General features: G+C 40.6%; 1 protein-coding gene and 1 pseudogene across 1 annotated transcript; both read left to right on the top strand.

Annotated features, from left to right (window-relative positions):
- Positions 1 to 14,876, top strand: part of LOC139462368 (serine-rich adhesin for platelets-like) — a 120,571-nt pseudogene that overhangs the window by 41,094 nt on the left and 64,601 nt on the right.
- LOC139462590 (uncharacterized) lies at positions 714 to 2,302 on the top strand. Its single transcript, XM_071244427.1, has 4 exons — positions 714 to 855; positions 1,589 to 1,661; positions 1,924 to 2,045; positions 2,220 to 2,302. Exons 1-4 carry the CDS (start codon positions 714 to 716, stop codon positions 2,300 to 2,302), a joined length of 420 nt encoding a protein of 139 aa, XP_071100528.1.

Here is a 14,876-nt window from a genome sequence, read left to right as displayed (position 1 = left end):
TGAGAATTCCGTTTTCCGTTTGTATTATGTATGTACAATATCAGTTTCCTTCTTTGTCCTAGTGCCTACAAGGCCCAGTACGCATGCCTCTATCCACTGACTACTGCTCCCTGTGTTGGCACCATGGCTGATCTAAAGACGGCAGCCGCAGTAAGTAAACAAATGCAAATACTGACATGGTCAATAGTGTTTCATTCGAAAGGAGCTTCTGAAATATGCATCCATTCATAATAAATGATGCATGTAAAATTATTCTAACTCGCGATTCCCATTTCTTACAGCTTTTGAGGACACATGTGTCTGCCTGAGAGCTTTCGATGCTGCACCAAAAGGGACTGATGCAAAAAAATGCACTTACGTTGAAATAGTTGAACTATATGTACATTAAGAGAATTAAAGAGAAACTAAATGAATACTGTGGTCAGATCCGTTGACTTGGTTGATTGAGTGTCATCGTCCCCGATGCAAACCAACCAATCAAACAATCCATATCTCTTCCTGCATATATTGAATTTCCCTGTTTAATGAAGACACAGATGATACTTCTCATAGTTCTGGAAATTAGTTTGAGCCTACCCATTGACAGGTTTTGTAAAACGTTTTCAATACATCCTTGAAGGAAAACTTGATTTGTTTATCTGAAAATTCTAACATTAAACGTATATCAGTTTACCTGCCAGCAACGATACTCATTTGACCGTGTCTACGTAACTATGTATTCTAGCGCTCATAAAACTGAGCTGAGTTGCCTGAGAACAGCCCAATCACCAGGCTGTGACGGTATTACGACCAAGAGCGCTATTGCAACGACTTCTGAAACAACAAGAGCAGCACTGCCAGAAAGGGATTGTCCAGGTAGGCACTTTACATTAAGGAATACAGTCCTTAATGCAAAACACGCCATCATTGATGTACATGTACGTGAGTTGTGTCTCTTCGATTCTTTGAACAATGGTTCCGCCTTTTCACTGTGTCTGAGTTTAATGTACGAGAAAATCCATAAGTGATGTATGACTCTGGCGACGTCCTGGAATAAATTGTAAGCAGATCTTGGCACACCCAAGGGGGCAACTCCTAAACCCAGTACTTGAATATTTGATAGTTATACTTTACTATCAGAGAGCCAGTGGTACTTGTGTTTCGGTGGTATTGAATGTTTTAGTATTGTAATACAGGAGTATAAAGATGCGTTTTAACCTATGAGACCCGTGATGAATCAGGGGTAGAATAGGTCTTAGCAACCCATGCTTGTCGACTAACGTTGACGTGGTTGATGCATGTCAACGTATCCCAATCGCGTGGATCGATACTCAGGATGTCAATCACTGGATTGTCTGGTCCAGACTCAATTATTTACAGACCATCGTCAACAAACAACAACATTTAACCCATGTCAGTTAGGTCAAGTGGCCAGGAAGTATCACTGAAACAGATCATAGAGCACTTCGGTAAAAACCAGAGGGTATTATTTTTGAACATCAACGGCTAACTGTTACTGGTAAATCGGGAGATATATGGCTCGTTTCCATGTCTTTATGCACCAAGGTTAGAACCTGAAACGTAGTCTATTTTGTTGATATTTCTCCAGCCCTAACTTCCACGTGCCAGTGTGAGGTCGACGCTGCAAAGGGAGCCGCTGCCACTAGCGCCACATATTGCACGTGAGTGAATTAACATCAATACGTAACATTATCTCATAGCACAGCAATGGACAAGTGAAATGGAAACTTAAATTTACCCCTTATCGTTCAAGAGGTAACCCTATGACTTTGCAAATAGACCACTTTAGACCACCACATGATTGGGGTGGTGCCACGTTTAAGTTTTCCTCATTCACTACACCTAAACATTTGAATTGGTCAATACTTTAGCGAAGAAATTATGATCGTTTCCAACGTATGTATATTATTTTTTTTCCAACAGTGTACTGACTACACTGAAGACTTGCCTCTCTGCCATCACCACCACTGCCGAGGCAGGGTGTGCCAGCACCACCCAGACAGCTCTTCTGACTGACGCTAACACCCAAACAACCAACGCCATGTGTAAGTATATATTGTTGTCCCTCAGACCTCTCAAATGATATACATGATATTCCCAGAGCAAGTTTATGCTTACACAACGTACAAAGTCATATTCAATATTATATTAAGGATGCTGAGCACCGGCTTATAGTATGTATTATATTTATAGCATGACCTATTGTTTTTCCGTTACAGGTGGGAGTGTTGCGGATCGTGAGACGTTTGCGATGACCTCACTGGTCGTTTCAGTTCTTGTAAACATGTTCCTGTACATGTAGTGGCCCTCAATGTTGACACTTTCAAACTCCTGTCCTTTCATTTATACATAGATGTTTTGTGACCTGTAAAATGCTGGTTGTTTCAATCTTTTTTTATTTCCTGTTTCATTTCAATATTCCATCACCAGTTTCAATTTGTATGACTAATATTTGTTTTCCTATATTCGTTTCCAATTGTCCAAGAAAACGGGTTGACTGATTTGAGTATCGACATAAAGAATTTTTTAATGAAGCTTTACGAAAAAATAGGAAATGTTTGTGTGACCGCTATGTATGACGTGGGCCATACATAACTCATGTAACCACTGACGAACAAAATGGGGTCATACAAATCCTGTGATATACCCGAAACGGCACCTTTGGTTCCGGTTTTGATAACTCAAATGCTTACATGCTGTTGTTCCGATCGTGCAAATCTGTAGGACACTCACATGACTCAACCCACGTGTTCCGTACCCTAATGACGTGTTGAATTAATCCTTGTTGGTTCTTCCACCAAAATAAACGGTACTGTTCACGAAATCTACATGTATGTTTGTTTTTCAAGACCTACAGTTGTTGTCACATACTTTTGGTGGCACTAGTAAGCCAGTCACCCGCGTCGAGGCGCCACAATTCGTTGTGGACAGTCGCTTCCCTGAGGTGTTGTAGAGTCATAAGATATAAGGCTTCGAATCTCTGATTTGCAATGATAATGGTTCTTGGTTTGTCACTACCATACATGTGTTCATGGGTTTTGCCCAGTAGTGAAACGTCTAGTCAGTGAATACTAACTGTTATCCCTGATCAGCACATACAAATATCCAAAATCATTTCAGGAAACATTGCATCAGAATCATTATCATTATCTTGTTAATGTCCATGCTTCTAGTGGCGTCATCCATTTGTGTTTGGCTCTATTTTTGGTAACAATGTGACGAAAACTTCTCGTTAAAAACCTATGCTTGGGTTTCAGTCCAAAATAGATCGCATTTTCATCTGAAGTAACAGTGTCAGTATTTTCCATATTAAAACACTCGTGGTAAAACCCTTTATGTAAAGGATATTAGAAATGGGCAATACATTACAGTAACATGTACCTGCAAACTGTAAATTAAAATACAGATACACATACGCACGAACACAGGTGCTTGAGGGATATACATGTACAGTTGCAAAACACATTTGCGTACTTGAGCTAAGGTAACTTGTTCATAAGTCATAAAAATATATACTATACCTCTGCTTTAGGTTTAAATCATGATTTGGTTTGGAATGATAGAATAACAGAAATGAAATATGGACATGCCTCTAAAGACACTAAATTTAACATTACTTACAAACTTGAATGAGTAATATTCAACTTGGATGACAAAACTATCAAATCAGTATTACAAGCCAGCCATGTTCTAAATGTTCTCAAATATGCGTCCAGTCACATGAGGGTTGATTGGTTGGATTGTTGTATAACGCCGCACTCAGCAATATTCAAGCTATATGACGGCGGTCTGTAATTGAACCAGTCTGGACCAGACAATCCAGTGATTGACATCATCATGAGCATCGATCCACGTAATTGGGATACAATGATATGCATCAACCAAGTCAGCGAGCCAGACCATCCGATCCCGTTAATCGACTCTTTCGACAAAGCCTATGAATAGAAACTTACAGGCAAAAGTAAAGGTATGCCAGGAAAACAGACTGCCCTACTTTTGGAGAGTTTGCAATGGTGAAGGAAACTCTAGTTTTACAGGTGGTGTACCTCACACGAGGTCAAAGGTGATTTTGAGGTTTGAGGCAGTTGGTTTTCCTGGTTTTACGTAAGTTGGTCTGTAAATAATCGAGTCTGGACCAGACAATCCAGTGATTAATATCATGAACATCGATCCGCGCAATTGGGATCGATGACAAGCATCAACCAAATCAGCGAGTCTGACCACCCGATTCCGTTCGTCGCCTCTTACGACAACGACAAGCTCAGTCGCCTGCGTGTGAACCGACATTCGTAACATATCTTGATGAGCAGAAAGTGGATCAGTTACCAAGGGTGCTAATTAATTTTTTTTAACTCACAGGGATAGTTTTAAGCCATCACGGTTTACTGGCAGGAGTTCGCAGGATTACAAATCAGGAACGGATAGTTCATCCCCTCCTAGAGTCCGGTTCTGAGTTTGTTGACAAAAAGTCAAGTACTACTTCAGTTGGTTCTAAAGACTCTTATGCATTTTCGTGAGAGCCTAATTGTAGATATTGCCGCAAGTCAGGGCATATAATTTCTGAGTGTACAAAGCTCGCTTTCCAAAACAGTCATGATCATTCTTCAATGTCAAGACACAGCCTTTTGTGGTTCTGCTCATGAGGAGTTGTTGTAGAATGAGTGAGTGATTTAAGATTTATAGTCACGTCGGCGGTATTTCAGCTTAGTGTGACTACAACAATTTATACGTACATACGAGAGAGACCCCTAAATATCCGGGGTAAAATAGGTCTTTAGCAACCCATGCTTGCGTTAAAAAGCGACTATGCTTGTCGTAAGAGCCGACCAACGGGTTCTGGTGGTCAGGCTCGCCGACCTGGTAGATGCATATCACCGTATCCCAATTGCGTGGATCGATGCTCATGATGTTAATCACTGGATTGTCACTCGACTATTGGAATATTGGAGTGCGACCTTAAAAATCAAACAAACAAACATTATTGACCAAGTTAGGTATGTCCTAGATCGCACAGGAAGGACTGCTTCAAATCGCGGCTTCATTTCCGCAACAAAATCGGCGTAACTGCTGTAGCAGTCCTTGCAATTCATTGAGTCCGCTTCTCCTATTAAAATTTCTGCTTTTGTTTGTTTTGGGGTCAAATATGCCCATATATTGGGGTTCAAATTGGGTTGTTATCTGTCGCATTTCTTTGATGAAAAATGATCATTGTCAGCAACGTATTGATGACCTGTTATAAACCCCGTTTATTTCTCATTGCTTTTGGTATTTGATAATATAAAACGTCAACGACAGAAAATAACCAATCACGATAATTAGCCGAAACAGATGCAAAATACATAGCGGGTGAACATTAAATGAATGGGTCACTGAAATCAATAGAAAGCATGATTTGTACTGGTCAATTCAGGGAACCCGTCAAGTGTGTACATCTTAGTTTATAATTCCAATGAAAGTTACAACCATTGAGGCAATGTCTTTTGTTGTATCAAACCAATTATCAGATCAGCTTCATTTCTGTTACTGGGGCACGGGCGGCCCAGTCGTCTAAGGCGCCGCGATTCGCTATGCAGAGTTACGTCCCTTGGGCACGCCAGAAACCTATGATTGTGGGTTCGAATCCCGGTTCGCCCCAATTATGTTTCTAGGTTGGTCAGCACCATACCCGTGCTCGCGGGTTTCACCGAAATGGTAAACGTCTGAGACCTGCATCACTTCGGGCTTTCCTCCCACATTAAGCTGACACGCCGTAATATAACTGGAATAAAGCGGCCATAAACCCAACTCACTCAATCACTCATTCCCGTTACCATCATTTCCTACACTGATGTAAAGTAACACATGCCAAGATTTTACTACCGCTTTGCTCAGATAATAGTTTTCCAATTTGTATACATATGAGCATGTGTTACTGTTCCCAACCTGGGCTTGAAGTGTTTCACCATTCCTGATGTCATGACCAGTGGTTGATATAACAAGAAACGTATTGGGCATGATGACACGCAATCGAACAAGTTCAGTAGTCTGAACACCTGATCCAATGCGTCGCGATCGCCTCGTACGGCAAGCATATGCGGCCTGGGACATGCTTGTATTATGACCAGGAATTATCATGACGTTAATGTGTGTACGAACTAATATAACGAGATGGAACTGATCACTTGATGTTTTATCATAACAAGGACATGCTATTTACATGACTGACGACCCGTGAATATCCGGGGTAGAATAGGTCTTCAGCAGCCCATGCTTGCCGTAAAAGGCCACTATGTTTGTCGTAAAAGGCGACTAACAGGATCGGGTGGTCAGGCTCGCTGACTTGATTGATGCATGTCATCGATCCCCATTGCGTGGGACCCGTGAAGATACCGGGGTAGAATAGGTTCTTCAGCAACCCATGCTTGCCGTAAAAGGTGACTATGCTTGTCGTAAAAGGCGACTAACGGGATCGGGTGGTCAGGCGCGCTGACTTGGTTGATACATGTCATATATAGAGAATACTACACTCATTCTCGTTAGATACCATTTTTACGAAACGAGTGGACTTTCCATGGTACCTGACCGAGCGAAAGCGAGGTCAGATAACATAGAAAGTTCAAGAGTTACGTAAAAATGGTATCTAACGAGAATTAGTGTGGTATTTTATTTATTACCCACGTTAAATATGTATGTAAGTGTAAATACATAACAACTTTTGTTCGTTGACAGACCAAACTGAAACCGGTTGCAAAATCTGGTTGCGCATGAATATTGATTTATGCCCAAATATGGGCATTGTTTACATTCCTATGCATACGCATTAACAACATGCGCCAGCACTTGAGTTTGCAAACATAACAGCACCGACGCTCAAGATCCTTTAGGAAGAATTTCTTCAACTTATGAGAATTCAAGCACCATGTTGTTAGTACGCAGGACACCTATAAGAAAATTTGAAAAATTGCATTAGCGCCGCGCTTTGATTATCGGACCAACATTCGGTCACTCGCACTGCCGGGGTCTGTGCATTCAAGATGGTTCGGTTTCCTTGAATCATTTGAATTTATGTCCGTACCATTTTGGAAGAGGGAATCAGAGTGTTCGCCAAAGACATTCATGTTTACTGTACCACCCTTTACTGAAGACGTGAAAATCAAATCGCTAAGTCTGCTGATTTTCAGTGACAGCTTCGAACGAAGGGCAAGGTCATCACCCCAATATGAAAAGACAACCGTGATCTACTCAGCGTTTTACGCTAGAGATAGGGAATGTTATTGTTCACCTTTGGGATATTTTGGGCCACATAATCAGAAATCAGGCACACTTCTACGGAGCTTTCGAATGATATCTATCGGAAATGTTCATTTTGAGCGATCTGGTTGTGTAGTCGTGAACAAACAACTCCCGAAACAGTGCCACAAAATACCCTTCGAAGAGGACACTGATGGCACAACCGGATCATCCCAAGTAAGTCTAGATATCTGTCCAGATAGAGTAAACTGACTTCATTTCACCACGCTTATCCTTTTACGTTAAATCAAATTGGAAGTTGCGTAAGTAGTCGGGTGCGTCACGGGTGTAAATGGATATAGCTCGATTATATATCTGTCTGTTGAAGCTCATTGCATAACTTATATAGGATGCAAACAGAATTTGATGCGTGTGACTATCTTGTTTGGTTTAATAAAATGTTTGTTAATATCCCTCGCTCACATGAGATTGCTTCAGTTCTGCCTTGTAGTTACAAAATGAATGACGTCTCGCGATTTTTTGTGAATGAAAAAAGTAGTCCCGGTGTGACAGAGGTCACGGTTATCCAATCTAAACGAATAAAACATGGTCAACCTTGTACGACACACATGTGAGGTACGGATGCAGTATCTTACGACCTGTAGCGTCACCACGTGGGTACTAATGCTGCAATATTGCTGAGTGAGGCGTTCAACAAACAAGCAAACAAAACATGACTGACTTAATAAGAGCCACGTATTCATGACCTGTTCACAGCCTGTTTATTTCTCATCGCTTCGTGTATGTAGCTGACAAATTGCTGAAGCGTCGTAAAATAGTAACTGGGACATATATGCACCTTATGCATTTATTGCATATCATATTAGAATACAAACTACAAACGGGAAGAAAATATTGTGCAGTGGAACAGTCCAAGGCCATTTTGATCCAGGGTATAGAACAGCAATCAAGGTCCCTTCACAACAAAGTGGGCACACAACACTGGTTGACGAACCAATGCACACGATCAAACAGGACACGGACTGAGAATCCACGCTGAAGCAGATACAACCTCCAGTATGTGCTGTTGTAGATGGGGAACCCCTCAGCCCCATTCTCCCACGGTCTCTGAAATCATACACCACTGACTGAATACTGCATGTTTATGTTATAAATAAAAATTTGAATGGAGCAAAAATAACCATCAAGTGGTTTCCCTTCTCCCTGGGTAGTAACCACAATGCATGGGGTTTCACTCTATATTATATACATTGTACACGTACATTTCCAATTGGTAACGATCTTAAATCTTTTGCGAATATAGGAGATACCATTGCTACATATTCGTTTGACCTGTGAAGATCCAGGTTAGTATTTGTATTCAGCAAACCTTGCTTGTCGAAAGAAGCTCGCTGATTTGGTTGATACATGTCATCGGTCCCAATTGCGTGGGTCGATGCTCATAATATTAATAACTGGATTGTCTGGTCCAGACTCGATTATTTACAGAGCGCCGTCATATAGCTGGAATATTGCTGAGTGCGGCGTTAAACAACAAACCAAACCAAACGCTATGTGGCTGAAAAAATATGCCGATGCGATGTTAAATTTTGACTCACTCACTCATTCATTCATCGTTTCGGAGAGAAGACTTGCAAACCGAGTAGAATTAAGCATGTGTTGAGACCAGAAACTACATTCCAGTAACTCATAAAATATATTACGTTAGATCGCCCTTTCGGTCCATAAAAGATACCATTGGATCCAACAGGACACATATGATCTGGGTCTGTATCCAACATTTATTCAGTCACACAACTATGATGAGCAAATTGTTGGATGTTGTTTAACGCAGCACTCAGAAGTTATTGACATCATGATCCACGCATCGATCCACGCAATTCGGATACGATGCCATGCATCAACCAAGTAAGTGAGCCTGACCAACCGATCCCATCAGTCTCCTCTTACGACAAGCATAGTCGCCTTTTATAAGTTGTGTCGTGAATAAGATGTGTGGTGCATCAAGAAATCACTTCTTATCATGAGAAGTAGTGCTATGGCACTGTTGCTCACTTGATAGATACGCCGTCACGCTTTACATATCAGGAAGGCAGACACTTAACGAGATTTTCTCTCGGCGCTGACAGTCAAATATTTGAGCGTTTACACTGAGGGTGTAAACTATTTCAGAGGGGTTGCATGACGGGCAGACCACGCTAAAAGCTCGTTTGACGTTCAGGGAAAGAGCAAAATAGTGTATAAATGTAATATACTCTGAAAAAAGCACACAGAAGTAGTAAAATCGTAAATATTTGAAATAGTGTTGCCGACATCCACACAAAATTAATACCAATAATGAATTGGTATTTTTTTCTGCATGGATTTGAATTGATTTGTTTGGACAGAATGGGGTACTGCAGAAAGAGATCGCAAACACAACCACGTGAAACACCGAAACACACCAACATAACATGCACGTGCAACATCACTTGTTGGGATAAAAATGTTCGTTTTTATTTGTATCTGATCACAATTTTACAGCAAGTGAACAGCGAATATACGCCACGTCTGACAGAAGCCAGACGCAACAACGCCATCGGCCGACTGCAAACAGGAGAATCATATTTAGCTGTAGCAAGCTTTTTCCACGTTGCACTAAACACTATCACAAGATATCGGATTCGTTATCAGACACACGGGACAATGCGTGACCTTCCCAGATCTGGTCGACCACATATCACTACTAGAGTACAGGACAGACTAAGCCGACAACGTCATTTACCTGAAGAACTTTGGCAAAACCTATGAGTGAGTGAGTAATTATGTTTTTTCGCCGCTTGTAGCAATATTCAAGCAATACACGGTGGAGGACACCAGCAATGGGCACTGTACCCACGTAGGGAATCGAACCCGGCCCTTCAGTGTGACGAGCAAACGCTTTAGCCACGCAGCTACCCCACAACCCCTTAGCAATACCAGGATTGCGTAGGATATCAGCCCTACGTTTCGGAACCGTTTACGCCCTAGACGGCCAGTTCGAGGTGTCATTTTGACGGACCTGCATCGTCGGCTGCGACGTCAATGTTGTTGTCAACGTCACAGTGTAAGGCAACAACTGTGACAAGTTTGGTTTATTTACCTTTTATGCTTCGCGGTGCGGATGGCCGACATCGTGTTACGGGGAACGTTACGCCCGAAGCTGCATACAGGAAGTAGACAGACTTGGTTGTGGTAGTGTGGTGATGTGGGCAGCTATCCCCTACACTAGTCGAACAAACTTGGATCAAGTTCAAGATAATGTATCGGCACAACGATACACAAATTAGATTCTTCGGCCACACGTACTTCCCATTATGCAACAAGCGAACGTCATTTTCCAACAAGACAACGCCAGACCTTATACGGCAAGACTGACAACAGCCCTTTTCAGGAATCACAACATCCAGGTCCTGCCGTGGCCCGCCAGATCTCCAGATTTAAACCAAATCAACCACAGAACCTCTACAGAGTGTGTGAACATTCACTAGATCACAATTCGGGATGTGATTGTTTCAATGGGATGACGATGCCAGTCAATCTTGGACTCGAATGGTTGCCGTACACGATGTTGAGAACCTTCACCTTGAACATCTACTGTTCCATATGTGCCATGTGGAACCTGGGTCAATGACAATGATGTGTGCCAACCTTGAATAATCGATATGTTGATTATTTATATGGAATATGAAATATACATCTAAAATCACGTTTCTTTGCTTGCAGAGTATATTTATCAACCATATCCGTTAAGTCAAAGTCAAAAGATAGTTCTTCTGTCGAGCAATATATATCTTTGATTCTGCACATAAACATTTTGGCATACAAATGTGGGCATTATGTGAAACCTCTGGTGTTTACTTACATAGTTGCCTGGCCAAGGCAGCATGCACGCCGTCTCACTTCCCTTCATCCATAATGTCCCAGAATATATTGGACAACCAGTTAGCGTGACAAGGTCCTTGTCTACGTGGTCCTTTATTTTTGGTAGAAATTAAACATTTCAACACCATAATCTGAAAAATTATCTTTAGAGGCGATGGAGCTTTCTCGGATATCACAGGTCTTATCTGTTACATTAATAAACCAGATATATTCCATGGATACTTTGCCTGATGGAGCTATGGCTCTAAACCATTAGACATTAGACATTAGAATCTGACGTTTATCTTCAGGGTACACTCCCGTCAAGCTCCATCAACCGTCGTCTTCCATAATAGCCAAAGTTGTTGATAATGACTGTCAATAAAATTTTATCGGTCGATGTAATAATGTGTATGTTGTCAGGAATCAACTTCCTTAGAAAAACCTGTCCTTTCTCCAGTTTATACGTTTTCCCGCTTACATTAATGTAGTTGTTATCACTGATGCTTACAGCCTTTATTTGATATGTGTCGGGTAGATCTGGAAACAGTGGCAACACATACATAGATCCCAGAGCTGTGATTGGTGGCATCTGTTCTACTATGTTGTCTTTGCCATCATAGAGTTGGTAGTAATCAACCTCAGTGTAGTCAGATCCAGAGTAGACTGCAACGGGTTTTGTAGCTGTCACATACGTTCCTGACAGATCTACTGAGCACTGTAGCTGCAGAGTATCATATGTTTGAAGGGTGATTTTTAATGTGTCTTCTGACTGATAGTTGACATTGTTAAAGTTTACTTTGCCTTGTGCAATCTGGAAGTTGACAGTTACATCCATATCATCTTCAGTGGCGACAATCATTAATAGGCAAACATTTGATTCATGGAGAGTGACAACTTTGTATTCTGTGCCAAGATGCGACACTGGTAGAGCAAGAAACGCACCGATAGAATTAGAGGCTGTGTTAAATACTTGCACACAGATCTCCTGGTCACTGGTTACATGTATGCCAAGGCTGTGTTTAGACGTAAAGAGCTGAATAGTCTCCTTTGGAAGAGCAAAAGTTAGGAAGTCCTTGACAACTTTAGTTGTGAGCGGTATGACATTCATAGATCTTGGTGTAGATATGTTAACTGTTATCAGATCGTCGTTGTCGTTGATGATTGTCTGAACCGGTGCTGATCTGTGGTGTTTGTGTTCGCAGAAAGCCAAGATAAACTCTGTTCCTGAGAACCGTATGCTTCTTGTACCTGGTTAAAATCATTTAGATATGAATGCAAAGAAGGCAACGTAACAGATGACTTTGGTTTGGTTTGTTGTTTTACGCCGCACTTAGAAATATTCCAGCTTTATTACGGCGGTCTGTAATTAATTGAGTTTGAACCAGACTATCCAGTGAGTTACATCATAAGCATCGATCCACGCATTTGTGATCGATGACATGTGCATTATGTGTTCCTCGTGTCGGTGGAGGAATCGATTCTGGAAGTTGTTAGCACTGGTTCCACGTACACGGTTCCTTTAATCCAAATACCTACATCATGGCCTTTACAAATTCTTTTTCCATTAGAAATGATCTAAAAATCGTTCAAAGGCTGATCATCGATCATGTCATAAAAACTGTGTTTGAAATAGACATCGGCCCGTAGACCCAAGGCCGACAAATTTGGTCTCTCAGTGATAGTTATATATTTAAGAAGGCTGTTGCGTCCTGCAGTATATTTTAAGCTGTACGCGTGGTGAATGTATCAACACACTGAGATTGGTTTTGAACAGTGTGAAGCTTTAAAGTACTCCCCTCGTTAACTCTTTCAAAACCACAGGTCAAAATACATAATAATATAGTTTCATGAACCTAAAGGTCATTTCATTCATTCATTAAATCTATCACTTTTCCCAAAGTCGGAAAATACGTATTTCCTACCAATTTATCATTGTGTGTCAATAGATTTAAAATTATGAACCATTTCAATGTTATTGAAAAAAGATAATCTGGGACACATGCTTTGACAACGGGTCTATATCGAATATGTCAAAGAGCAATATAATGACGTTTTAAGCAAATTGTAAATAAATTAAATAAAGTAATAAATATAATCAACAAACATATATCAAATTGTCAAACTTACATCTGAGTTACTTTGTTCATCTTTTTGTGCAATCGTGTAATGAGCAAATGAAATCTTGGCATTAAATTTTGTCGCCTCGAATATGCATGAGAAATATTTGTCACAGGTCGTATCCTTGTACGATATGTCTACAAAGTTCCATATTTTTAGGTCGCTTAAAACGCTCAAAATAACACGATTTGACCAAAGCCTTTTGTCTTCATCTGAAATATATCATACATGAGGTCGGTACCCATTGCTGTAATTCATTGGCTGCCTCGGGTGCTTGCTTTTGACCAATCACGAACGTTTACATTTGATTACGTCATTAGAATCCAATTTTTATCTTATAAAGTCGCATTTTACAACTACGACAATACTCTGAGCGAGGTTACAGCAATATCATTGATGATCAGAGCTTTCTAACGATACCAAACATCGAACGAATCTTCGCATGTGTTATTTATACAAATCTTCAAAAACTGAGCTAATTCCTCATGCCACCGAGCGGAAAGCCACCATTGTCGGGGAAAATGGGATGATAGAAAATACTTAAAATTCTTTTTACCATCATCTTCCTATTACTTTAACAATGAATATAAATAAGAAACAAGAGTTTGCCACTAACGTGGATATATCCCCCGCACCTGGTGCAGAATTTATGACATAATTAAATCTAAACAAACCCTAACCTTTTTTAACCGAGGTGGAACTTGTCATGGAAAAAAAAAGAGTTTGGAACCTAAGTCCATATTGCTGCCATGGAAACGTTAACTATAAACTTTTTCTAAAATTTCTAAATAGCAAAAGGCACCAGTTCAGCATGTACTTGACAGACCTGAAAAGTTTCATGAAAACATATTGAACGGTTTCTGAATTATGCTCCGGAAACGAAAGGTGACGTACGGACGGACGGAGCCCGTTTATATATCCCCCGCCAACTTTGTTGGGCGGGGGATAACAAGATAGTGGATAGCTCAACTATGAAATCTTAAAATTGCCGAAAATCGTCATTATCTTCGCTTCCTTTGTGCTTAATCTTGACGTTATGCATGTTAGCTGGAATATTTTGTATTAAAAACGAACTTGAATAAGTTATAAATGCTTTGATTAAATAATCTGATAAACAGATCTTTCATATTAATAAACCTTATAAACCTTTCAAATGGTGTTTGACATGTCGCAGAAAAGATGTTTTACAAACTGATATTTTCCAAGATAAATGTAGGTTTCATATATCACCATAAAGTCTCTTGGAGCTCGGTGTGATAGCGGTAAAAGCTTCTGGTTGACTGGTTCTGTTTTGTAATTTATCATGCAAAAGTACGTCTCCCTGCTTCAACTAAAATGTTTGGGCCTACAGTCTAATGGCTCTACAGTTGTTTTTTAAATGTGCTGGTTCTCGGTGCTCTCAGTTTGCTCTGCTGAGTTTTAGACACTGCCTGAAAATGCGTTAGTTTCCAAGCAGCAAGAAGCTTGTGCAAGTTTAATAGTCATCGGGTCTAAAATTGGAGAACTTCTCAAGCATAATCCTTTTTTAATATCCAAGACAATCCAATCTGTATGCGTAGATGTTACGAACGTTTCAAGTCTTCGAGGCGGTTTGCTCCTTGAGAAGTGTGCGCGGAGACAGCACCAAATTATTTTTTTTAACA

The sequence above is a fragment of the Haliotis cracherodii genome, unplaced genomic scaffold (assembly GCF_022045235.1).
Source record: "Haliotis cracherodii isolate W230 unplaced genomic scaffold, xgHalCrac1.p SCAF_15, whole genome shotgun sequence".
Lineage (NCBI taxonomy): Eukaryota > Metazoa > Mollusca > Gastropoda > Lepetellida > Haliotidae > Haliotis > Haliotis cracherodii.
This window is presented reverse-complemented; position numbering and strand designations above follow the sequence as displayed.